General features: G+C 41.9%; 1 protein-coding gene across 5 annotated transcripts in view; it reads right to left on the reverse strand.

The window, feature by feature from the left end:
• RABGAP1L (RAB GTPase activating protein 1 like) overlaps window positions 1–27020 on the reverse strand; it is a 232992-nt gene that overhangs the window by 39002 nt on the left and 166970 nt on the right. For 4 of the 5 annotated variants that reach the window (XM_053984798.1, XM_053984799.1, XM_053984801.1 and 1 more), the window contains one exon: window positions 22876–23004. In XM_053984798.1, the coding sequence (XP_053840773.1) occupies window positions 22876–23004 (129 nt within the window). Of the gene's footprint in view, window positions 1–22875; window positions 23005–24386; window positions 24407–27020 lie in introns of those variants that run through there. The other variant, XM_053984804.1, reaches the window with a different exon arrangement.

Below are 27020 nucleotides of genomic sequence, written 5' to 3' on the forward strand. Positions count from 1 at the left end.
ACAAAGGGCTTATAATTTTGGCATGTTCTAACTAGCAATTGCAAGAACTAACAACTGATTTGTGACGTTGGCTGATGCATCTCTTTAAATAGAATTTTCAGTTGTTTCAAGTTAATGAAGCTGAGCTGCCTGCAAATCCCTATGATCCCTGCATTTTACCTCCCTGTTAACAGCCTGTGCTGTACCCTGAATCAGCACACAAAATTATAAGTATCAAGCCAGGTAAACAAAAATATTTTGAATTAAACTGACCAAAGCAAACACATCAACCCAGGCACAACTGCAGCCTACTTACACCAGAGTAGCTAGAAGGGAAAGGGCAAGCAGAGGTGCCCTCCACCACCTCCCCAGGCCACACTACACAATCTAGCCAGCCCCTCCATACAGAGCCTTCCCCTCTGCTGGGGTTTTTGGGTGCTGAATTGATGAATAATCTACCAAGAGACAATAAAACCCACCTAGAATATTCATATTTCCTTACAGCAAAGAGTGAGTCTCTGCCTAACACCACATCTACCTTGCAGCAGCCTTCGTCAAGGACCAGGAAGGCAGCCCCCTCCATGACACAGCTGTGAAAGCCTACCTCTAAAGCAGGAATTTTTGGAGAAGCGGTTCAACCAAGCAGTCAGGAGACAGAGGAGAGCCAGCAGAAGGACAGGTGAGCTGCAGAAAACTGTTAACTTGTTAAGGTAAGGAGCTCTAATTGCAGGTGTTGGGATTTATATGCCGGTGGATAATAGAGGTGAATGGAAAATTCCTGAATTGAGCAAACCAGCTCTCCTAGCAAAGCAAAATCCTGCTCACTCCCAAGATAAATTCATTCTCACTCCACCCCCAGGAATTGCTGCTATCTGACAGGGATAGGATCTTCTGACAGACAGGGAAGTGAGGTATGTGCAGCTCCTTGGTAAGCCTCCCTTCCTGCCACCAGCTCCAGGAACACAAAGGCCTTTTCTGTGCTTTGCCTCTCATGCATTAATGAATCCGGGAAGATCACAGCCATCTTCAGAGAAGGAAACATAAAACCCCTTTCAGAGCACTTGGAATGGCATTTGGCAGTCTTCAAGATAAGTTTACATGTCTTTTTCCCCCAGTGGGAATGAATAATGATAGCATCAGCTCTTCTTGTAATTCTGAACCGACAGGAAGGGCTTTTTCAGACACATCCAGCAAGTGAAATCCACCTGGTTACAAGTCAAACTCTGTGGATCACACACAGAGTTCTATTCTCTTCTCACCCACAAAGGGCTTGCCAACCATCAGAGAGCAGCAGAAACTGGAACTCTGTTCCAGTTTTAGACATGCTTCTGGATTCCACGTGATGCTGGAATGCAAAGTCACCATGGCTTGCAGGAATGACCTGCACCATTCCAGAAATGCAATTTCCAGGCTCTGACTGATCTGTGATTGCTTCTCCAAGATTTATTTTTATTATTTAAAATGTCAAATTAGCATGGCCTATTTTATTCCCCCCAAAAAAGTGGGTGTATGCACCTGTGTTTCTACTAAAATAATTCTCCAAATGTGTGGAACAATCTGGGCTTGATGTGCTTTAGCACATATAGTTACAGGGGCAAATCCTCCCAATTAGCTTGCTCCTGGTTTGAAAGGAGGCACAACTGTAAACTAATTTATGCAGATTAAAGCCATCCCACTGGAGAGAGGGAATGTGCTCTCCCAATGATGGCAGAGGTCAGCGTGGCTGGAATTGCTGAGGCATTCCTGACACACCGGTGATGCACTCACCCTCAATAGAACTGTGTAGTCCAACATAGGGAAGAGCTGAGGACTTGGGAATCTTCATTTTATGGTGCCAAATACCCAAATTCCCCTCTCCCAGCCTCCCCAAATCTGCTGCATGCCACACAAAAAGCTACTCGTGCTTCCAAGCAACAACTGCTGCATAAGGATTTTCTTCCACAGTATTCCTATAGATGATCTTTACAGAAAGTAAAACTCTTTATCAGCTGCACCCTAAACCTCCAAAGGTGGAAGAGCAGTCCAGTCAATCACTGCCCAGCCTACTGGAGCTCACTCCCTGGATATCTCTAAGCACATTCTCATCTAATTCTGTTCTGTGTCTTTGCTCTGTTCCTCACTGAGGTGGTTACTAGCACTTGAAATCTTAAGGGTTTGGGTCAAGTTTCCTCTTCATTTCAGGTTTCACATAACTTGGAACTACAGCTAAATAAGGCATGCCCAAAATAAATCTGCCTCTTTTGGTTTCTAAAACCCACAAACATGAACAAGATTAAACAGCAGCATAGCTGGGACACCAGCCTACAGGTACATGCTCATTATTCACCTCAGTCCATTCCAGATTATTTTGTAGCTTTTAAAATGATTTCATGAACCTCTTTTGACTTTTAATTTATTAAATTAGCATTTTTACTTTGTTTTCATACATCTTTCCTATCCTGCCACTATCACTTTTCTAAGGGCAATAGAAGTAATTTCCTCTCTCCAGCTAGGCTTCCTTCAGATGTGAATCACCTGCCAGAAATATTTTGCTTCACGAGCTTCCTTCTTGCCTGCTGAGAATGTGGGTTAGAGTTGCATTGACTTTTTGCTTGTTCATGTTTTTCCAGGGGCGAAAGCAGCACAGGACTCCAGTTGAACTATCAGTGCATTTTATTGCTTAGCCCCACAAAGAGCTGTGGTGTGATAGGTGACAGAGGAACAAGGAAAGAACCGGACATCCCTGAGCCAGTATCAATATCAAGTAAAGGGATACTGAATCTTAGTGTGAGTTTTTGAAAATTCCAACTTTTGTCTGTTGAAAAAACAGATTTTACAGGATATTTGGGGCATACTTTGTATTTACCTAATACAACCAATTGATCTGAGCATATTTCCTCTTTACCCATCCTTTTGTTTTGGCAAAATAGATTTTTTTTTTCTTTTCTGTTTGGAAAAGCAAGGGGTGGTACCAGTGAGCTCCCCAACAGGCAAACTCTCCTCCAGCCTAATGCCCTCTGAGTGGGCCAGGCTAGTCTGGAGTAGTGAGAACACTACAGAAACCAGGCAGAAGGAGCGGGCAGAAATTCCTCATCTGCCTTGGAGCATCATTTCCTGAAAAACAGAGGGCTTCTGCCACCTGTGTCACCCCTTCTCTTTGGGGACCCTTTTTTATCTCCTTCCAGTTCCATGACAGCAGACATCCACAAGCAACTCAACTCCTCAACTCAGACAAGTGGTAACAGCTGCAGAGCAGGGCCAGGTACCAGGGTCCTTCCTACCGCTGTCCCACAGCCATAGCCAGTGTCTCCCAAACCTGTGCTCTCCCAGGCAAATCACTACCCCGCTGAATGAGCAAACAGTAACAACCTGTTTGCCATTTCAAGTGTATCTGATAATCCCTGGGGCTACTAACCCAAGAATTGAATAATGCTTGTATGGCATTTAGACCACACAAATGCCATTTAGAGCTAAACTCTGTAATAAACTCAACACTATCTGTGAAATGTGTTTTAAAATTGTTGCATTTATTGCTTCACTTGGTACTGAAAAGAAAAAAAAATGGGTCAAGCATATTAGCCAAGAAAATTAGCATAAGAGTTGTATAGGGATGCTTTGCACTTACAAAGATTTATACATGGATTTCTGGCCTGGTTTCACTACAGGATGATTTAGGGATTTCACCCAAACAGGCTGCTGTCTTTTCACTTACAGCAGATGATCAGCAAACAAAAGATACTAATTAACATCATTAAATTGCATTAAATAGCAACATCTGTCACACAAAGAGACTCACACAGGGCCCAGGATTCCAGCCTTCTCATTCTAAACCCACATTTGACTTTCTTTCTCAAGGTAGATACGTCTCTTCATATTTTTCATTCCCTTCCCAAAGAGGGGTTAATGGTCCTTACCTATGTCCCTAAGGAAGACTAATAAAGATAAAATTAATGGTAAATACAAAACTCTAAGCTGTACTGTTACTGATGTTGTCTGTCAAGTTTGCTCCAGTGCTGACCCAGCCATGCTGCACAGGGAGAATGCAGTGACATGTTTACCTGGATGACCTGAAGTGCCCTGCCTCATGTCAGATTTTAGTATCTTTACTGACTATCACTTTGCACCTGACCTTCAGTCTGGGACAAGGAAAAAAAGGGGAAAGAAGGAAAGGCTGGAAAGCCAGATGCCATGAGAAATTCTTGTAGTTAAGTAACAGGAAGAAAAAGGCAGGACCCCAGCACATCCTCTGCTCATCAATCCCACAGGAGCTGGCCATGCACAAACTTGCCTTGGCTGTGCTGGTACCTCACTGACACCCTGACAGGAGCCCTAAGGGAAAGCTGAGACATTTCTATATGGAAGCAGCACAATGGTAATGGCATATTCCTAAAACAAAAATAAATCTGCCCTATGATTGCTTGAAGGATGAGATAAGGAGTAATTAAGACTGAAGTGATGTGGGTGAGCAGGAAATGGCACATGGTGTCAGCCAAACTGGGCTAAACCAGGCAGACCAGTCCAGGCACCTTCCCTGAGGTTTGGCTGTCAGTGTGACTGTGAGACAGTCTAGACTGAGGCATGCCTGATGACTCTGAAATGAGATAATTTCATGCATTTTGCAGTAAAAGTACAAACTACTGACACCTTCCAGGAGAGTGGCATGTCCCTCAATGCTGGAGTTAAAAATCAAGGCATTAACTTGGAGGTCACAGGACTGACTGCAGCCCAAAACCATCCAGTGAACAGCACTTGCTGGTAGATGTTGATACCAAAGGTAACAAACAGCCAGCTGATACAGAGAAGGCATTTGACCCAAGACCCGTTTGCTAGGAAAGGCAGAAAGCAGCTAAGTCTCTGTACTCCCCTGGACAAATTCCCTGGCAATTTGAACAGGTCAGCTCCAGGGAAGAAAGGAAGATCAGGACCATGCAAGCTGATCAGCTGTATAAGACTACCAGTAGTATCTACTAATCTAAACTCCACATAATCCTCTGCCCCTAAATCCCCATTCATCATCATCATCCAGTACAGTGAGAGGGAAATTCTGTTCTCACAAGATGATTTGGGAGACAAACTATTCCAGTACTTAACTGTGCTGATCTAATCTCCCACTGGGAAAATCTGCATCTACATTTAATGCTTCAGTACAACACAATGAGGAAAGCTTCTGTATTTATATGTGCTTTAAAGATTACCCTGTCTTGATTTGACTGTTAATAAGCTTATTTTAAGAGCTGAAATGGTATGTATGGAGGGGCAGAGAAGGCAAATGCTGCCACCTGTTATCAAAGAGCTCTGTGTGATCATCAGGTATTTCTTCAGAACCAGAGCTATTTCCATATATTTTTTTACCCTCTCCATCTGGCTTATTCCAATCTTGTCTTTTATTTAAAAATTTGACTATAGGTCTTGTATTACTTACCACTATGGTACCTACTCAACTGAAAGAAATGAGACACTCCCTAAAAAAATACCAACATAAGGGATTGCTCCAGCTCAGCACTGATGTCCACAGGGCAGGAGGACATTTTCTCCCCATATCCACGTGCTCAGGCTGGGCACAAAAGTGCTGCTTAAGCTGAGGTCAAGTGCAAGGGAGCTCCCTCACTCCCAGTGCTCCTGTTGACTCCTCTCAACATCCAGCTAGAGGCCTATACTTAGAGACAAAAGTGAGCCATAATTTCTAATCTGTAATTCATTTTTTAGTATGTCCTTCATGTAGAGGAAGTGCTTGTGCAAAATCTGTTTTGCAAGAAATGCAAGGGAAGTGCTGGCAATGAGTGAGAGCTAGTTTCTGCTTGATCTAAAGGAAGAAAACCCCATCAAACAAAGAAAAACAAAGGATGCAACAAAATTTAGAATGATTTGCAAAAAAAGTTTTTAAAAAGAGGCTTCTATCACCATAAAATGCCTTAATGTATTTCCAAAGCACATATTTTATAGGATACTTTCACTGTGTGGAAAGTCAATGAAGCAAAATAAACCAGCTCACAAGAAAGTAATAACTAACATGAAAAAGAAAAGCTGCATTGCTGTCTACAGTGAATTTCATATGTTGTGTAAGTCCAGGTACCTACATAATGGTTTGAAAGGTTGTAGGTGCCCTCTCATTTGTGACAGAATAACACTATTTCCAATTACTCTATCACAGAACGGTTTGGAAAGGACATTTAAAGATCAACCTGTCCAACCCTGTTGCAATGAGCAGGGACATCTTTAAAAATAATTCCTCTTTGAAAGCAGTGAAGGATTTGATCACCTTTCTCAGACATAGAATCGTACATGAAAAATGTATTATGGTTGTTTCTTGAAATGCCACACAGTATCTTTCTTCTGTAGCTATTCTCACTGCAGAACCTTCCCAGAGAAATACACATGGACTTAGTAATACTCCTGGCACTGGAAGAGTTGCCTGAGGACTGGCAACTGATTTATCAGGACATTAACTGGACACCCCCAGCTTTAAGGAGAGTGAAACAAATGAGTCCCTCTGGTGACACTTGTGACAGAGCATATACCTGACACTGCTCGGTCTGACATGAGGGTGAAGGTATCTCATGGGGAAAGCTAAACCCCAAAGGGTAATTTCCTTGATGTTAGTTAGAACTGTGAAATCGAGAAAGACCAGGAATACAGGTCTGAGTCATTTTTCTTATCTCTCCTAATTAAATGTAACAGCAGCAAGAGAAAAAGCCCACTCTGAGCTGGAGATGGAATGCCCTAACTTGGTCTCTAAGTGCCTTTGGCCATCCCTTATCAGCGGTGCATGGCAAAACATCCAGGACATTTTTGTTGGGCAATACTATGATTTTTTTCTCACTTTAAAATGTTTTTCATTTTTCCAGTAAGAATGCACAACTGGTGCTCTGTTTATCAGTACTGTTTGCATTCCTGTGCTCTTCTTGAATCTTTCAGAGTTACAGGACCTCAGGGTATATAGAGAGCTGGTGGAGCCCACTACCACCAAAGAGAGAACAGGAGTCTGCAGCACAGATCAGTGATCAGCACAGCCACGGGGTAGCTGTGTCTCCTGCAATGCCCGTGTCAGCTCAGGTTTACTTTGCCCTTTTTCACCACTGCAGACCACCCCATATTTTACCAGAGCCCTCAAAGTTCAAGAGTGACAGCTGAGTGTGCCAGGTGGGAAGAGCCAGAATGAGAAATGCAGAGATCCTCACCCATCCCAGCCACTTGTCTGCTTCTGGGTGTAATTCAAGATTCTAAACATCAACTCATGTTCCCTCATTTTCTGACATCTCCCCATAGGAAAGAGCCTATTCTTCCTATCTTCAACAAAGGAAATTAAGATGTATCGACTCATCTTTTCAAATGTACCTGAAAAACCCTCTCAGGGCAGTAGAAGTTATTCCTGGGCATTCAGGCAGGTACCAAATCTCCTGTGCTTTGTTCACACCTCAGCTGAGACAATACATGAGGTAACTTTCCCACCTGCCAGAGCACCTGGGTGAACAATGGCACCAAAACCCACACCTGACACAAACAGCACAGCTTGGCTTGTGAGATCTCAGATGTATTAAAAACCTACATGGAGCTGCTGGTCAGCAAAGGCTTTACAATCAGCACCCCTCTGGGTGTAAAGAAGTGGACACCCCAATGACAGATGTGTCATAAATGACAAGACCAAGAGTCCATTTTGAAAAAATGAGAATACATCATGAGCACGCCAAGCCACTCAGATATAATTTAGCTTTCCAAATGGGTAATTGAATGCTTAAAGTAAATAAGAAGAAAATTCAATCTGGACTTAAAACATCACCTTCCTCAGTTAACTTCAATGTAAAAAAAGTTACATCTGGCCTTGTGCACAACCCCTGTTTTGCAGGACTGTATGTACAAACCCAAGTGTTCATGTCCTTCTCGCTGTTCTTCTCCAGAGAGTCAGGTAATAGCTGGATCATCAAAGCAGAAAAAATATAGCAGTTAGACAAAGAAGCTGTCAGTTAGTGCAGCCAAAGGCTGTAAGGAGAGGCCCAAAAGGCAACATCTGTTGATGAAGTATAGTCCAGAGACTGAGCTTCATGAATGTTGGCTCTGCTTTGTGAAACAGAAAGGAAATGGAGAAAAACCAGTTTGGTCCCTGTTTGTTCCAAATAAATCTCTACAGGATTCAGTCCTTTCTCATGCTACAGTATTGTGCAGGAGGTGCAAAATACTGGAGCTTCTGAGAGGCTCTGAATTGTCTCTGAGGTTTTCACTGAGGAGCGTGGCAGTGCTTTCACCAAAGACAAACAGGACAAACACAGCCAGGCTGTGGTGCAGTATTCCTGCCTAATGCTTTCCTGGTTGTGAGAAGAGACTCTCATCAGTGCTACTGATTCTCTGCTTGCCAAGGAGGTTCTCTGGGCAATGCTGGATGTAACAGAGCACACCAACCACTTCCAGCTTCTCTGGTTTGGGGAGCACATCTGGAACAAATGGCACAGCAACATCTTCAATACACCTCTGCTCTCCTCCACTATCATGTGTAACCACTATAAATTCTCTGCCAGTTTATCTGTGCATGCACACTCCATCAGCAGCCTGCTCCTGCTGTGGATACAATTTCAGACAAAGCTGTGCCCTGGCTGGGATCCCAACCCCGCCCTACAAAAATGCAGCTGGTCCTGTAGAACTGCCTGTACAGCAGGGCTCTTCATTGCACTGCTGGGCAGGGAAGACACAAGGATAACCATCTCCTCACTCTTGGCAGAGCTGGTTAGGCTACAAGAAGCCTGGAATGTGGACACTGCTGAAATTAAAGCAGGCAGAAATAAAGCAAGCAGAAAAATGGCTTAAAGCCATCTTTGTTCTGACTCTTTTTATTTCCATCAAGGACTGTTGTGATCAAACACCAGGTAAGCAATCCATGGCTAACCATGCCTTTAAAACATACTTCCATTACACTCCTGAATGCCACTCTAGCTCGGCAAATATCCTGAGAAGTTTGCTCAGCTGATGAACAGGAAAAACAGGGCTGAGGATGGTGCTGGACGAGCAGCTATGCAAGTCAAGGCACCCTGGTGCAACCCGGAGCCTTGTGGCTCTGCTTCTGTGGTAGGGAAGAGATCTGTTTAATTATGTAAATAAGATGCATAAATAAATAAATAAGAATTGGAGTAGGCTGAAAAAAAGCACGCAGACCCTGGCCTTTTCAGTATCTTGCAGGTCGCTTAGCAACAGGCTAGCTGCTGCAGGGTAAAAGAGCATGAAATCAGCATCTTTTCAGCTAAAGACAAACTGAATGGAAATGGGGAGGTGGCCTTTTCCTGGCAGCAGTGAGGAAAGAAGTAACTGATTAATCTGATCCTGTGGGCATCCTTTTGGAGGGGTTCTTGAATGCAGGGATTGTTAATTAACGTGGCTGAGAGGCTTCGTCCTGCCAGCAAACTGATAAATTCCAGAGCATGCCTGGGAAACCAATAATTCAATCTTGATTAAAATGATGTCTGTTACAGTCACCTCCTGGGTTAATTACTTATTAACCACCTTAAATAGCTCAAACCCAATTCTGTCGGACTCCCCTGGCTATGTTAGTGCCAGCTGACCACAGAGCATGTTTTCAGTGGCAGTAACCTAAAACATTTCCCCAGCATTTCATGTTCAGGTTTTTATCACCATGCCATCTCTGCATTCACTGAAGGAATGTGCACCCTGTGAATCTTTAAGTAACTGAATCTCAGCTATACAAACCCATTTATTCTGGCCAGGTAATTCTTCTCCAGCCTTCTGGAACAGCCTTGCATGGACACAGAAGAAGATCATTATATAGACAGCAGCTACTAGAGAGAACTGAGCTACGAGAGCAGCAAGAACAGCATGTGGACATTTTGTGGAGGGCTTAAATGAGAATTCTGAATAAAAGATTTCTCTGGGCCACCTAATCTGGGGCTGGAGTGTATCATCCACTGCTACATGCAGCTGGATCCTGGCAGCAAGCCACAAGCAGGGAGCTGTGCGGCACATGATCCCCTGACGGTGGTGTGGGATGGTGGTTGGGTCAGCAGAGGGGCTGAGCAGCTTGTCCAGGAATCCAACAGGAGGAGCAAAGGGAAAACACAGTGACCTTGCTCCCTGCTTTATACACACACAGCACAGTGATAACTCATTTCACTGTTTATATTTGCAGATAACTTGTACTTGCGTGGCACTTCAGCAACAGTGAAAACCATCTGGGGGCTACCAGTGAACCAAATTTACTTGGAGCAGGTAAACTTCTCACCTGCATTTTATCCTCCTGAGTGCCCCATCACAGCACTTAATCTTTCCTGTGATGGGGTAGAGAGTTTAGAAGCCATCCACAGTTCCTCAGGCAGGAAATTACATAGTATATAGGGCAGGATGGCTGCTTTCAATCCTTACAACTTTAAAAATGACTTCTGTGTCCTTGGGAGCTGCACACAGAGATGCATTTGGCAATATTTTGTTTCCCTCTTTGTCTGGGGTTGAAAGGAAGGCGACTGTGGCTCAGTGAGTGAACACTTAGATGAGATACCCTCCATTTCCTTAATGAGCCCATTAAGTGACTCATCAAAGGTGTAACGACCAGTCTCAGAAGGGAGAGACACACAGAGATAACTGACTGCACTGAGACATTCCTAGTGCGCACAAAACAACCCATATGCTACAGAGTTAATTGGGAATAATGCGATTCCAGTGCTAGAGAAGTACATAGATGGAAAATACCTTGTCACTTTTCCTTTTTGCAGGCTGGAGTTGTCTGTGCCTGAGCTCACAGCTCCAGTTTTTCCTCCTCTGAACGAGGGATGACAAAATCCTCCTGTGACACATCCACCTCTGGGGTATTTGCAGAGTCAAGCACCTGGTGGAACTGTTCCTGCTCCCTGAGCCTGAGCAAAATCCATGACTGAAGGAGGAGAGTCTTGGTTTAGGTCACAAGAACCAGAGACCATATCAAAATTCAAACGGAATTTTTATTCTCTGCTTTCCTAAATGAGTCCCTGAAGGTGTGCATGCCAGGATTTAATCTCTCCAAGGAGATTAAAAAGTACTGCTATATTAACACACATACACCAGGCATACAGCAACCAGCTCACATCACTCTCCACCACACTGGATTTTATTTACAAGGTTAACTATGATCCACTGTTGCATATTTTCCAGAATCCTGTGTTCTGATTGTGTATTAAGAGTGGAGCAAGGAAAGCAGGAAGAGCAAATAGTGTCAATAATGCTCAGGAGACTGAAAGAGATGTACTGAAACACATGCCTATTTCTCCTGAAATGTCACTTTATGTCAACTGCCATGGTTTCCAGACTGTCAGAATTGAATTATATTGTAATTACATCCTATTTGGACAAGGTCACAAGAATAAAAGCTTAGTACTTCCCTCCATTACAGGTGCTGTATGTTCTTACACTCCTAGAGCAGACAAGCCTCCTTTTCTAATGACAACAAATTTGCTTTCAGCATAAAATGCTGGTTTAAGTCCATTAGTGCAAGGTGAGGCACATTAAAAAATTAAGAACCATCATTATTGATGTTTCTGAGAAGTGTCCCAGAGCACAGATGTCTACATTCTCTTCCTAATCCTTACAGTTCACTTTATATCCTAACAGCAACAAAAAGAGAACAAACAGACCCAGACCCATGTAACCTTACAACAGGTGCTTGTTTTACTCCAGCCCTCATCAGTGAGTACAGGTGTACAGATGTACACCTTACATCAGGGACTTGAACATTTCTCAGGTTTTTGCACCTTTCCAGCAGTTTTCCCCCGAATTCCTATGACAGTATATAATCTTGTATAATATTCCTGATATGCATTATGGATCAAAGGTTGAAAATCCACAAGTCATACAGGTTAACAGTTGTGTTGTTTAAATAGGGACCATGCAAACAGTGCGTGGTGTGAAAAATGCCAATCACTTGTTTTAAAATTTTAAAAGTTTAATAGTAATACAATAGTTATTAAAACAGTAATAAAAATTAGAGCAATAAGAATTTGGACAATCAGAGTTAGGACAATAAAGGACAATAAAAGCAAATAATTATGGACGTCTGGATGCTCCTGGGCACTAAGCCACGAAAAACATGCCTTGTGAACAAAGGATTAACCCTTAAAAGCAACAGCCTGTTGCATATTCATATATCTCATACATGATGCATAAATTCCTTGCAAACTAGGGATTTTTCTGTTTTTTGTCAACTTTTTCCCCTTAATCCTGGTGGCTCCTTAAAAATTGAGAGGAGGTGGAAGGATGTTTGTCTTTTCTGATAAGGAGGCAGGAACTCTTAGGTATCTTGTTGCTGTTATCTCTGTGCAAAGAATTTCTTGATTATCTCATCCCTTTCTTGAGCTACTAAAAAATATCTTACATCACAGAGTTTCTATTATAACATTATGTTCTAACCTAAAATTGTATCTACCACACTACTTAAAAAGAATTAATACAGTCCTACAAAATAACTTTCCAACATAACACATACAGTGTTCAATTTAGTATTTCCGAAGAGCCAATCATTTAATACGCATTTTTCACAGTGGCAAAGTCCTTCTGCCAGACAGGACCATTACTAACATTTTGTGGATATCACAATAAAGACTAAAGGAAAACAGAGAGGGACTCTTGGCTGCTCCCAGGGGAGCCTGGGCTCCCAACAAGCCCCTGTGTGAGCTCCCAACCCAGTGCTGGATCTGTAAACGTGCTGCTCCTTTCCATTAGAGACTCAGCCACCAGAGGAGACGCTGTTTGATGGAGAGAGAGATGGATGAGAGCAGCGAAACATGAGATGGGCTCTGGCACAGCCCACAACCAGCCCTGCTCCCAATTCCCCATAGCAATTACTGCTGCACCTGGGATGAGCATTTTCACTCCAGGCTGGGAGCTCCTCTGCTGTCAGAGAGCAGGGGTGGAGGTTTTCCAGGGTCACCAAGTGCAGGCAGCACCTTCTTCCCCTTTATACCCCAGCAGAGACCAGGACTGGTTTTTATCAAGTCTAGAAGCACTTGGATTTGTGATGTTGGCTGGAGAAGATGGCTCTGGTGCATACTGGGACAAAAGGAAAAAACACATGGCTAAACCAGATCCCCTTCAGCTACAGAGTTGCCTCTGCAGAACCTCTCGTCAGAATTCTGGGAAACACAAACTGTGCCAAGGAAGATGCTCCTTTCCCACCACATGTCCTTCCTCCTGCAAAAGGAACATGCCCTGCTTCACACTGTGCTTAGAAAAGGGAAAAACTAAGCAAGTTCTCTTGAAGGAATTTCATTACAACACAAATCTACATTTCACTTTGCATTACAAGAAAAACAAGGGCCAAATTTGCCTCAGAGCTTCCTGCTGCTACTTAAAGCAAAAGGATTTGTGTCCCTACAAGCTTACCTGAGTATGATGGTCTGGACAAGCATCTGGAATGAAGAAAACTGTGCTGGGATCTGTATTCTCTGGCACCAAAATACAGCTCCTTTCAGTGAGAGAAATCTCTTTCACCACTGCCTCATGAGGAAGCACATCACACTTACTGTTTTCAGAACTATTTCACATTTCAAAGTAAGGCAGTGGTGACAAGGTGATTGAATTTTTTCCCCATTTCTGACAGGTCTGGTAGATTGCACAATCATCAAAAGGAACAGCCTGACAATAAAGTTTTTGTGTGTCATCGACAGTGGGAGAAGAAATGAGCCCGAGGTAAGGGAAGCAGGTTCTCAGATGCTAAAGCATTATTCAATCCAACTGCTTGCAACACATGCCTTGGGGCACACAGGAGCAAGTGGAACATGGCATCCTCATCAGGCAGGTAGGAAGCAAAGCCCTGATCCCTTCTCCAGCTCTTCCCACTGCTCTTGACGGGCTGAAATAGAATCAATATTCCCTGCTGTGGAAAGAGGGAGCATCCTGGGTGGCACAGTCAGGTGGCTTTCTCAGACTGCCATCAAATTGTTCCTCACAAGGATGCACGGTAAGGGCATTGATCTTGTGCTCTGAGCTATGGGTTAACCAAAGGATTTTTGAGATTAAAAAGGAGCTGATCAGACAGCTGCTTGACTCTGTGAAGAACATCAGCTACAGTTTAACTCTTGTTCCCCCAGAGGTCGATGCACTAAGCTCTGACCTCTTCAAGTTATGTCAGCCCCAGAGTGTGTGCGTTAGTGAACACACACCTGTATTTCTTACACAGATAAGGAGTGAGGAGCACCCTCCCGGCTGGGGCCATGTGCACCTGCACCTGGGGGACTGTTAAGCTGAAGATTTTGCAGCCCTGTTGTCACAGTAACTGAGTGATTTAAGCCCCTGAGCCTATATTGAATTCAGGCCTATACTTCTAGATTTAAGAGATTATTTATTAACACAGAATCACAAAATTATTTGGGTTGGAAGGGACCTTAAAGCTTATCTTGTTTCGATCCCTGCCATGGGCAGGGACACCTTGCACCATCCCAGGCTGCTCCAAGCCCCATGCAGCCTGGCCTTGAACACTTCCAGGGATGGGGCATCCACAAGTTCTCTGGGCAACCTGTTCCAAGGGCCTCACCACCCTCACATGGAGGAATTCCTTCCCAATATCCAGTCTAAATCTACTCTCAGTCTGAAGGCACTGCCTCTTGTCCTGTCACTCCATGCCCTTATAAACAGTTCCTCCCCAGATTTCTGCATCTATACTGATTATTATGCTGATTAATAACTTGGAGATGAGATTTTCAGGTTTTTCATGGCTTTTGACTAACTTGCAGAATCAAATTTTGGTTAAAAATGATTGTCCAGGAAATTGCATTAAATAATTAAGCAAAGGAAGTTGAAATAATAACAGACAGCTAGGGAAACACAATGAGGTCTGACTTTCATCTGCTGCTTGAACAACTGCATGGAACAATGAGGTACCAGCCAGATGTAATCTACTTATGCCCAAACATAAACAAACTTAACAACATAAACAATGTAACACCATGTTTACCATACTACTCAATCTCCACAAGAGAAACAAGGCTACAATATGCTAAAAATAAAAGCAATTAACTGTAGGAAACCAGAGAATCCTGAAGCAGAGCAATCAGGAGATCCTAAAAATGTGAATATTGCCCTTATAAAGCACCCAGTTATAGTCCTGTTCCAGTAGCTACACACTGCTCAGAGAATAGCCAAGTAACTACTTGCTGAATTTAATTTCCAACAGTGTCAATAATGCCAAAAACAATGCCTGGGGTTTGTAGTGGCAAGTTTTTAATAAGAGTTTCAGCTCTAAAAGCTGCTGTCCCTGCAGAGCTCTGCATTTATTAAATGCAGTCACTACCTCGTATACTTAGTTTTGTTTGCCCCCTCATTTTCAAAGCAGAGAAATAAATCCAAGTGCAGGTGCCTGAGAAATCAAACACCAGCAAAAATACATGAAGACAATGCCCCCAGTACCTCTTCTGTTTATTTGCAAAAGCCCTGGGGGGAATAAGGGAAAATTGTTAGGCTTTGCCTTTTCCTTCTCCTCCCAATTATTTTTACAAGTTTACCTCTAGGTCTCAGCATAGCACAGTGCTTCAGAATTTGTCACCCTGTTTCATTTGTCAAAAACCAAAAACAACCAATGTCCCATCCCAGCTGTTCAGTGTGCTCCACAGAGAGTGAATCACTGCTTTCCCTCCAGTCACTGTGTGCATTAGCCATTAGCTCTGCATTACTGGAGCTTTCTGCAACAGAAAATCATAGAATGGAATCACAGAATGGTTTGGGTTGGGAGAGATCTTAAATCTCATCTTCTTCCACCCCTCTGTCCTGGCAGGGACACCTTCCACTGGCCCAGGTTCCTCCAAGCGCTGTCCAGCCTGGCCTTGGACACTTCCAGGGATGGCACAGCCACAGCTTCTCTGGGCAACCACACCAAACCCCACCCGTGGCTGTTTCCAAAAACTTCATTTTTTTATTCTGTAAGATCTGCAGGAATAAAATAACCACAGCATTTCTAAGACACATACTGTAATGGCTGAGGAAAAAAGACAAAAGGAAACTTGAATTTCTCCCCTAGATGCAATCACTTCCCAGTACATGTATTCTAAGACTTCTAGACTTAAGAAATAAAAGATAATTCTCTGTGGGTGCCCCGAACTCCCAGTAGACAACAGAACTTCTTCCTCTGCTTTTCAGAGGTGAGAATTCAAAGTTTCTCAGGTCACAGGAGTTGAGTTCTAAAAAAATAAAGATATAATATTTTTCAGGGTCATAGACAACACCAAAACTTTGGCTGGCAAGGGTCGTGCCTTGGCCCCAGTGTCTTTTGCATATAAAAAAATACTATGCTGATTACTACCAAGCTGCTACCTGCTCCCTCAGACCTGACTGCCTGAAAGATATCCAAGAGAAGCACAGAGGAATTTCCACCTCCAGGGAGATTTTGCCATCTTAAGTCTAAACAGTTTTGTTGATGCTTAAGTCAGTATCAAGGAACACTTCTTTGCCAGCATAAAAATGGGGTGCAGAGCTTGTTGTCAGGCATTTCTGCATCTGTACTTTACCTATACCTTTCTCCACAAAATGTGAAATCTTGTGGGTTTGTTCCTTTTAATTATGGTTGTAACTGCTGATGCCGGGATACATTTCTTCCTCTACAGCCTCTTTTGCATCACAGAAGTCTTTAAAAAGGACACCATCTTACTGGGAGAATAAGAGGTACTGCAAACCTGCCAGGAACCATCATCACAGGCTTACTTCGTAGTCAAATTTTCCCAAAGAAACTCAAGATCTCCTCTAAAAAACTAGTTTGAGCACTGTGCTGTCAATAGGAACTCCAGACACTGCTACTGCTCAACACACAGACCACTGCAAGGAGAGAACTTTGTATGAGATCTTTTAATGGGTCACCTCCCAGGGGGTGAGTCAATGCTCCAGCCAACCTGCATCTGGAACTGGAGTTCAGCTTGGGAAAAGGTTCACTTCCTCTTACTTCTAGAGCTGAGTTATTTTAGACACATTCTGGCAAAGATACCAGAAGACAGAGCTGTCAAACAGTGTGACTCCCTGCCATCTTCATCTCCTGCTCTCTGAACTATTTTCAGACCCAAGGATGGAAAGCAGCTGTTATTCATCCATGAGCAAGGCCTCAGATTCAAGAAACTCAGGCCAGGAGGCCCTTTTGAGGATGCTCTCCTGCTCCCAGTTGGAACAGAAACACCTGCTGCCATACTGAAAAGCCGACTCCTGATGGCACCAAGGTGAACAAACGGATTTAGGTGCTCTGCTGAACCGTGGAGCAGCTTTCAGGTGCCCTCCTTACCTTGCTGAATGAAACCACTAAGAATTTGGGCAAAGTGATACAGCTGCTGGGGATAGGGACAATAAATGTTTGTATCGACTTTTCCACATCAAACTTTTACAGTTCTTGGAAGAACTTCACGCTACAACACTGCTCTCATTGATGCCACTACTCACAAGTACTTATGTCAGCTAGTGACTGATGCAAAGACCAAAATATTTGTACTCAGTCAGGCTGCAGAACTACTTTAAATTGTTAAAATGTGATTATACTTAACTAATAATAATTAGATTCTATTCTTTTCCTATTGATAAAGAATTAATGACATACCTTTTTTGATGTCCCTTACAATACCAACTCAGTGCAAATGAAAGAAAAATCAAACCAACCAAACAAAATAAAATAATTGAACAGTTTTACTAATGCTTAAACACCATGAAAATATAGACTCACTATTGGGCAACATGTCTGCTCACTGGAATATTAAATAAGTATTATAAGTTAAAATAAATAAACACTTCAAGCTCAAACTGTTGTTTTAAACTAACAACATTCTTTTCTATGGTGTTAACACTTATTACCAAGATTACAATCACATTTAACATCCAACTGCACTGCAGGCACTTTAATCTGATTTCCAGGTGCTGGCTCATTGTGGTGCCCCACACCACAAAGCCAAGCAGAAAGAAGGAAGCTGGAGCTGCAAACAGGACAGGAATCAAAAAACATGATCCTTGTCACCAGGACAAGTGGATCTGCACTTCGGAGATAACAGCACAGACATAATAACGGCAATTGATCATTGGCTTTTAATAAGAAATTGCATACAAGCATGGCAGGGTTTTCTATAGATCTAAAACAAATCCTTTTCTATTTGGTTTGGCCTTTTCTGAAGAAGTTGATAAATGAGCAATTTTTAACCTGTCCTTTATATTGGAAGGTTAAATAGATACAACACTGGTAAAAGCAACGCTTGTGCAGTTTCAGGGCCTTTCTGCAGTGACCTCCTTTACTTTTCTGTTGCATTTTGTGTTGTCTTACCACGATGCCAAGATCCCCAAGTATCTGGACAAATATGCACATACAGAGATAAGCACAGGGAGAGAAAATGCTCTAGAGAGAAGAGAGAGAGCAAATCAGCTATTTTTAATCCTACCCATTGAAACTCACATAAATCAATAGGTGAGTTAAACCATGCCTGTAAAAGTCACTTCCAGAGAGAAGATCAACAGAGATGTGAAGCAAGTCAGTCATCCCCATCAGTAAGGTGTGAGTCTCAAATCACCACTCTCAATTGAAAACATTTAAATGGCAACATTATAAAGTAAACCTGCTTTAAATGTCACCAAGGAACAATTCTGAAATGAGAACAAGCTTAGCACAGCTCCTGCTACTGTAGCCTGTTCTCCTTGACTCTCCTATTATCCATGGCCCTGGTGCCAGCTCCAGCTGTGGGTGACAGCCTTGTCAGTACAGTGAGAGGTGACAAAAATATGTGTTTGCTTTGCATTGGGAAAGGCACCGTTTTTATTCAGAGCCATTTGCTGGTCTCATTGAAGATGCTGAGAGCAGCAACCTCGTAATGCTGCTGGGGAGCCCAATATTGTCCAAAAGGGAGATTTACATGGCTGGTAAGAAACTTCTCTTAGAATAAGTTCAGTATTTGAGATCTTTCCTGCTACTGAGGATGGTGAAAGATGGGACCAGGAGTCACTGTAGTGCCTGAGCCAGGTAACAGAAGGTGTCTGTACAGATGCTGCCCCACCATAGAACAACCTTCCCCGCAGGTTCCTGTGTACCTCATCCCACGTGTTCCCCTCACCTTCCCTTGGCACAAAGGATGACATCCCACAGGTAATTCCGAGGATGTCCCCACCTATCCATCTGGTACACTCACATGGCATTTCAGAGCTGCAATCTAACACATTCTGAATTTCCAGAGCTAACACGTGGTGAATGTCAGCTCTGCTCTGTTTCCAAATGCCACGGGACAGTCACAGAGAAACGGGCACAACTCCTTGAATTCACTGGAAAATGACAATCCAGAGAATGTTTATATGGAGTACATCTCCCAGAGAGACCTTCTCTTGTTCCACACCTCACCTGCCTGAGGCCAGGTGTAACAGAGGTGATGGGACTCCTCTATTAAAATCCAATGTCATTACAACTTCTTTAGGACGCCCATGGATCTGTGCAAGAGAAACTGCAAGAAGATGAAAAAGGCAACTGAGGCAGATGTTGTGAGCATGAAGAATTTATCAGATGTTTTCATAAAATAGCACCATTAGGATTAACCTTCATGAAATCTAGAAGAGGATCTTCATTTATTTATTCATCAAATTGGGCTCCCAGAGACACAGAAAAACTTCTGAAAACTCTTGTAAAGACAGAAAAAGAGGAAAGTAAAAAAATCCCCTCCCCAAAGTGTAAGCATAAAAATCTTTCTATGATTACAAATACATGATATATTATTTCTTAGGCCCTATTATTTCATAGTATGAATTAGATCAAAATGCTCTTCAGCAATGGAATATGACCCAACAAGCTCTGTAGGAAAACACTACCATTAATTCTAATTCCACTGATTGTCCCAGTGATTTACTAGTAAATGACTGAAATCCACACCTAGTGAATAACCACCAAAAATAATTCTTAATTGAAAAAGACATTCTCTAGCACATTCTTCACAGACATTTCATTTAATAGCAGATTTTTTCTTTGTATTTGCAGATCTACTCTTGAGAGAAAGATCGATACCAATTCTTTTTTTTTTCCCAAAACAGTATGATAGAACTATTTCCAATACAGCACTTTCAAAATCCAAGGGTTACATCCTGAACTCAATTGAAAAGTTGTGAAATTAAGGAGAAAAAACACCAAACAGTTTTAAATTTGCCTTCTGCAGGACTAGAAGTAGCTTAGCTAAAGCTCAAGAAAAAAAGTAAGCAAGGAGAGGTGGACTTTTACTACATGATAAACTTCTATTTTGTTTTGCAGTAATGTGGGAACAAAATTAAAAGAAATACTGGAAAAGATACAGCTCACCATGAAGCCTGGCCACAACACAGTTCTGGTTTTAGGTTTTTATGCCTGTGTAATTAGCTGAGAAATGTGAAGAAAATCCTCCATTCACTTACAGTGCAAGCACTTTACTTGCTCTAAAACAATCTATTGTTTCGTCTACAAGTACTAATACAGCCCACAAGACACAGAGTGCCTCTTTCATACAGCACAAAAAAGCAGTTTAAGGGTCTGGTGTGGTCTCTTTTTTAACAGAAGAAGTTTTGCTGCATTCAACAAGACAGACGACTGTTCTTCATCCAACCTCTGTTCCCTGGGACTCTACCACTGGTGATGATCAAGACCAAAATCTCCTGTTTGAGCATGTCAGCTCCTGCAATTATTAGCACCTGCTGGTAAATAAATTCAATGATTCTAACATCTAATTTTAGAATCATGGACTAGTTTAGGTTGGAAGTGATGTCTGGAGGACATCTTGTCTAAACCACCCCTTTGAAGGAGGGTAGCTACAGCAGCTTACTCAGGGCAATCTGTGTTTTGAGTGTCTCCACAGATGGAGACTCCAGAACCACCTAGGCCAACACCTTCCTGTCCCTCCTAGACAGTACAAAAAACATGTCCAAAAGCCAATTTATTGTCATCAGTTAAGAGGACACTGGGACACACTGAGGACTCCACAGGCACTGCTCCTCATCCCACACCAGAGACCATGGCCAGACCAATGCTTCAGTGACCATGGGGACGAGTGGCACCTGTGACATGGGTGCAAGTGAGTGGACACACACTCATTTAATGTAAGTTTCACCCTCCCTCCAACAGGGTCTTGTGCTGGGTTTCCTCACATTAAGTTCCTGAAGTCTTTGACAGGATGAGTTGTATGCTCAGGGAGTCAGCAGAGCCCAAGTCCCTGACCATACCAGAGCAGCAGTTATTGACACAGCAAAAGGTGATTTCAACCTGCTGCTTTTTCCCACCCCTGATAGCCCCAGGTCTCAGCTCTGAATTCTCTCTCCTTTTCAGTAATTCCTACTAATCCTCACACATTTCTCTAACACACAAGGGGGTGACTTGACTCCATGTTTGCTACACTGACTTGAGCTTTTTTCTTAACCAGAATCCACAGTGTGTGAAATCCTGTGTGTGCAGTGAATTCACTGTCAAACCCTACCCCTTCCTGTCAACTAACAGTTCAGAATGTCATTCTCTTCTCATAACTGGCCCCAGGTGCTGAACCCTGAGCACTGAGCATCTGCCTCAGGTGCATTTCAAAATACTTCCCCAATAAAGCACATCATGTACACATACATCCAGTACTAAATGAAAAACTAATGACAAATAACACCATGTGGCATAGAATATACTGCACAAGAAAAGGAGAAAGGCATGAGAAAATCAACAAATAGCTCTTCCAACAGGTGCCATGAAGCCTTCTACTTCAACCTCCCATCAGAAAATACACACTGAGTAAGTAGCCTAAAGATAATTCTCCTGTATTTGCTAAGTCCTTAAATTACTAATTTCCAACAACCAAGCAGAGGACTAAATACTAACCATCAAACTGCAGCCTTGTACTCACAAATATTCTCTTTCAGCAGCAGAGCTGAAATTCAAGTAGAATTTTCCTAAAATGTTTCCACAGATTTTCTTTTCCTTGGCTGGAATAAACATTCAGATGTCAAGACCTATTTTTCATAAGATCAGTGTTTTAATCAGAAGGCGAAAAGCCCTTGCTTAATAAATGATGAAATTAAGTAGCACAAGGGAAATTAACAAATATATTGAGAGAGGCAATAAAAATATAAAAAGAGGCAGAGTGTTGCATGAACATTCTTCCTGGTGGGATATTCTCTGTCCATCACTGGGCCACATCAACCATGCACTTCTCATCAGAGCTCACATTCCAAGAAATGACTAAAACACTTTTTCTCCAAGATCAAACATTAAGCCCCTCCACAGCAATACATATTTCAACAACAACAACAACAACAACAACAACAAAAAAAAAATCCAGGACCTTCCAAATGATCACTTTATGAACCTCTGCAGCCATTTTAAACAGGTTTCCACCCTCAACACCTTACAGTTATGCTTCTCCTGTTTGGTTCAAGTTCAATACTTGTAGTCAATATGTTCAGAGTAACCTGACTTCTGACAGCAGAATCTTGGGTAGGGTAGACTATAAAAACATATTCTGTCTTGGTAGGCTTGATATACAAACAAAACTCATTTCTACCTCAATTCAAATGTATTATACACAGCACTCAGCAGATAAACAGTTTCTGAGCAAACAAATAGTATCTGAGCTTTGTTTGCATGATTATCATACAGTGATTAATTGGTTTACTGCAGTCACTATTTATAAAACAAATAAGGAATTAGTGAGTTCTATTAATTGTTGATAATGCACTGTGTTTTTCTGTTTTAATTATTAGCTTGTACCCAAGTAGACAAAGAGAGATAAGATCACAGACTCACTTTCTTTAAAGTAGACAAAGAGAGATAAGATCACAGACTCACTTTCTTTAAAGACAGAAGGTGTGTGTGTAAGTATACAAACATATATAAAATGCAATAAACCAGTGATTTACTTTACTTTCCAATTTCTTTACTTTCCACATGCTACTGCCATTCTTAACGTTGCATTTTACTCTTCTGTACAAACTCCTGGGTAAATGAGAAGCAATGAAGTCCATCCTTACCTTAATATTGCAAGCTTGTTCCATGAGTCTCCGGGCGTTCTCCTCAGCTCTGTACCTCTTGGGCAACTGAACCCTGAAGAATTTTAAAGCTCCTTCAAAATCAGCCTGTAGAAGGTCCTCCTTGGAAGTCTGCAATTAAACAAAGGGAACTACAGTAAACCCTGGGAACATGCAGTCATGCTCTTCTACTTGATTTGTCATTTACTGGATGCATTCCAGACCACCAATATTCACATTAGCTCAAAGTCATCCTCTTTGAAATCAGCTCTTTTAACTCTGCTTCATAAACAGAGGCTAAACCCCATCCAAGGAATCCTAGGCAGGGCAGCAGAGGACTGCAAGATGGGAATAATGGATTTTATCCTCCTATACCTGCCACGTAAGAAAGGGATTCTGCCTCAGCCTGTCAAGATGTCAGTGAAGAGAAAAAAAAAAAAAAAAAACCAAAAACAAACAAGCAAACAACAAAAACCTAGGAGAAATGATTACATTTCCTGTTTCCTGGAAAGCTTGTGCATTAGAGCATTACTGATTCTCATGGTACTGCCTTAAAAAGACAAAGTGTATATATATTTAATGTATGTAGAGCCACAGACATGAAGAGCAGAAGCACATGATTCATACAAGGCATCAGCAAGTCCATGTGCTGAAGTCTGTGACACATTTTCTCAGAGAACACCGTGCCAGAAAATGTTCTACATGCTTATTTCTACATCTCCCGTGCTTCTGGTATCAAGTCTAAAAGGCCAGAAGATGTCACACATTCACCATGAATCCACTCCTGTCTCTGACAGAGCAATGTGATTCACAGGGACAAACATATCCATCCTCCAGGTTACTGAGACCTGCACCAAGAGATTCAGAAGGTACCAAATCCCAAGCCTTGGGAGAGTTCCTTTAAATGGTTCACAGAAACTGAAGGTCCTGACAAGACATTTGGGACATCAAAAATGTGAATTTCAAGGGTTTTAACCCAGAAAAGAGTAAACAAAGTTTACATAGTCAACATAGTTACTCATATGGTGGAGATCTACACTGTTTAATGTGTATAACTGCAAATACCTCAGCAGCAACACAGGCACTTTTGGTTAAGGTTAATTGCTGAATTAATTGCTCACATACCACCACCACCATTTCTGTATGTGCCAATGTTTCCATGTGGGCATCCTCTGCTTTCTCATGAGGAACAAACACCCAGGATCATTTTTTGCCTCATTACACACAGTGGGTACATTACACAGACACAAAATTTGATTCTTAACTATGTTGTTATCCACTTGAACTCAGAGAATCTCACAATGGCTTGGGTTGGACGGGACCTTAAAGGCCACCTCATTCCAACCCCCCGCCATGGGCAGGGACACCTTCCACTAGACCAGGTTGCTCCAAGCCCAATCCAACCTGGCCTTGGACACTTCAAAGGATGGGGCAACCACAGCTGCTCTGGGAAGCCTCTGCCAGGGCCTCACCACCCTCACAGGGAAGAATTTCTTCCCAATATCTTATCTAACCTGGTCCTCTCGCAGTTTGAAGCCATTCCCCCTTGTCCTGTCTCTCCAGGCCCTTTTCCAAGGTCCATGTCCAGCTCTGTTCTTTTCTTTCCTTACTGAGTTCACCCAAGATCTATTTGATCTCCTGTTGTTCACTGCCAAAGAAGCTGCTGGGTCATCACTGCAGGGACCCAGGAAAAGCTGCCTTGGGGGTGCTGATGAGAAACGTTCAGCTTTACAAACTCTCCCATCTGATCCTGTCCACAACCATGGAACGTTCAGCTTTACGAACTCTCCCATCTGATCCTGTCCACAACCATGGAACGTTCAGCTTTACGAACTCTCCCATCTGATCCTGTCCACAACCATGGAACGTTCAGCTTTACAAACTCTCCCATCTGATCCTGTCCACAATCATTTGGCAGCTGCACAACTTGGCCGAGGCTCAATCCAACGAGGCTGATGTGTTGACAGAAAGCTGGGGCAGTTGGTATGGAATGAATTAGATCCACCATGGTTGTGAATGCTCTTGCCACACTTAAAGCCAGATCACTGTTTCATCCCCCCAGGGGGCTGGTTGTTGGAAGCTGCTGAGTGTGGTGGGAGCAGCCGGTCGTGCCCAGCACTGCTGCCAAACCCGTGCTGGAACCCAAGGGCTTCCAGGGAAGTTCAGTGGGTAACAGAGGTGGAGAAGCAGTAAAGGTTTCACGGGATCACAGAATTGTTGGAAAAGCCCTCTAAGATTATCAAGCCCAACCACTTATCCAGAACTGCTGAGTCCACTGCTAAACCATGTTCCTAAGTGCCACATTTGCAAATTCTTTCAGGGATGGTGACTCCATCACTTCCCCGGGCAGCCTGATACAATATCTGAGCACCCCTTCAGGGAAGAAATTTTTATTAATGTCCAATCTAATGGATATTAGGAAACAATTCTATTTTGATACCCAGCTCATAGAAATGGATCTCTCTTCCTCTGTTCTCAGCCATGTTGCTATCTGCCATCACTACCCAATTCAAACAGATTTCCCATTTACATTTCCAGTTTGCTTTCTTGGGATACTCCTGCATAAGCAGTCCCCTCCTCTTCCCTTCCTTTACAGCAATTCTATGTAAAACATTTCAAATCAAATCTAATTTTCCAAGGCTTGGATGATTGCTATAGTATTATTTTTAACAGTCCCCAGCAAATCACATTTATTGAACTGTAAATATTGACAACTTTGAGTTCTTCATGCTGAAAAATCTGTAGTCAAAGAAAATACCATAAAATCATGGGAATAAGAACTTCACTAACAGAGTTTGCTGGACTAAGATTATAGTAATGAAAACTGGAAACCATCAAATTATACAGGTTGGTTAAATGAGTTATAGAGCCCAGGTATGTCAGCTCCTTCTTCTTCACTGAAAAATATTTTAATTTACTTTAAATCATCTGTTCATCAAAATACTAGTTTCACTATTAAAATCACAAGAAAAAAAAGTGAAAAAGAGAATTTTTGGCACCCCAGGATTCACATTTCTTGACATTTTGTGATTTTAATCAATAAATTTTAAAGATTTCTCTGGAAACTTCTGGCAGCTGTTTGAGAGGCAGAGATTTGTAAACCCTTGGTTGAAGTCACTTAACTCCTGAAACTCATCTACAGCTGATTTCTAAACAGCTGATTTCTCTTACTAAACCATCTGTAAGTTTAATGAGCTAATCATTAAAATTTGGCAGGTGCATTGCATTTTTGTGCATTTGGGAACTTCAGGGTAGTTTTTTATTATCATAGATGTTATTTTTAAATAAACATATTTTTGATTAAAATATATTTTCAAACCCAAACAAATAAGGAGATTCAGTCAGATCTATGACCCAAAGGTTCAGTTTGCATTCTAGGTTATGACTAAATATGTTCTCAAATGTTCTTCCCACATCCCTTAAGTATTTCAATATAGTTGTAAAATGATCTTAAATTAATGAGTTGAAAATTAGACAAAGCCCTTTCCCAAAAGTATTAGCAAAGCTTTCAAATCTAAAGTTTGGTAAAATAGCAAATGTTCAAAATGCACAAACAGAATTTTAGAGACTTAAACAATGTTAATTTTTTTTTTTTAGTAAATAATGTTACTTTCCCCAAAATATTTAGGAAAAGGTGATTAAAACAAAGGGAAAAGCCTCGAATTTTTTCTTTAATTTAATTTCTTTGTCTTCAAATAATAATCCAGCAGCTTCATTTATTACTGACTCTATCAAAACTCATATCCCCACCTGGGAACTAACATAACAGAAGAAATTTTGGATGAACCACACTGCACATCCTTAATTTAGTTCTTCCGCCTTCATAAAAACAGATAAAAATTACTTATCTCTGATTTCCATAGAATTTTAGGTATATATTTCGATTTCTGTAGAATGTCAATGAGCACAAACCACCTGTTTTACACTTTATTGAACATGTGTCAGAAATGAGGCCAGAAGTTGAAGACTGAAAAGAACCTGGCCATGCTTTACTATTAAATTTACTTCTGGGACACTCAAAATACTTGTAAGGATCCTCCAATGTTTCAGTATTATATACATAAATATGAAATATTTATGAATATTTATGAAGAATATAGATTTATTTATGAATAATATATATTTATGAATACATACATTCATAAATA

This window comes from Vidua macroura, chromosome 9 (assembly GCF_024509145.1).
Source record: "Vidua macroura isolate BioBank_ID:100142 chromosome 9, ASM2450914v1, whole genome shotgun sequence".
Taxonomy (NCBI): domain Eukaryota; kingdom Metazoa; phylum Chordata; class Aves; order Passeriformes; family Viduidae; genus Vidua; species Vidua macroura.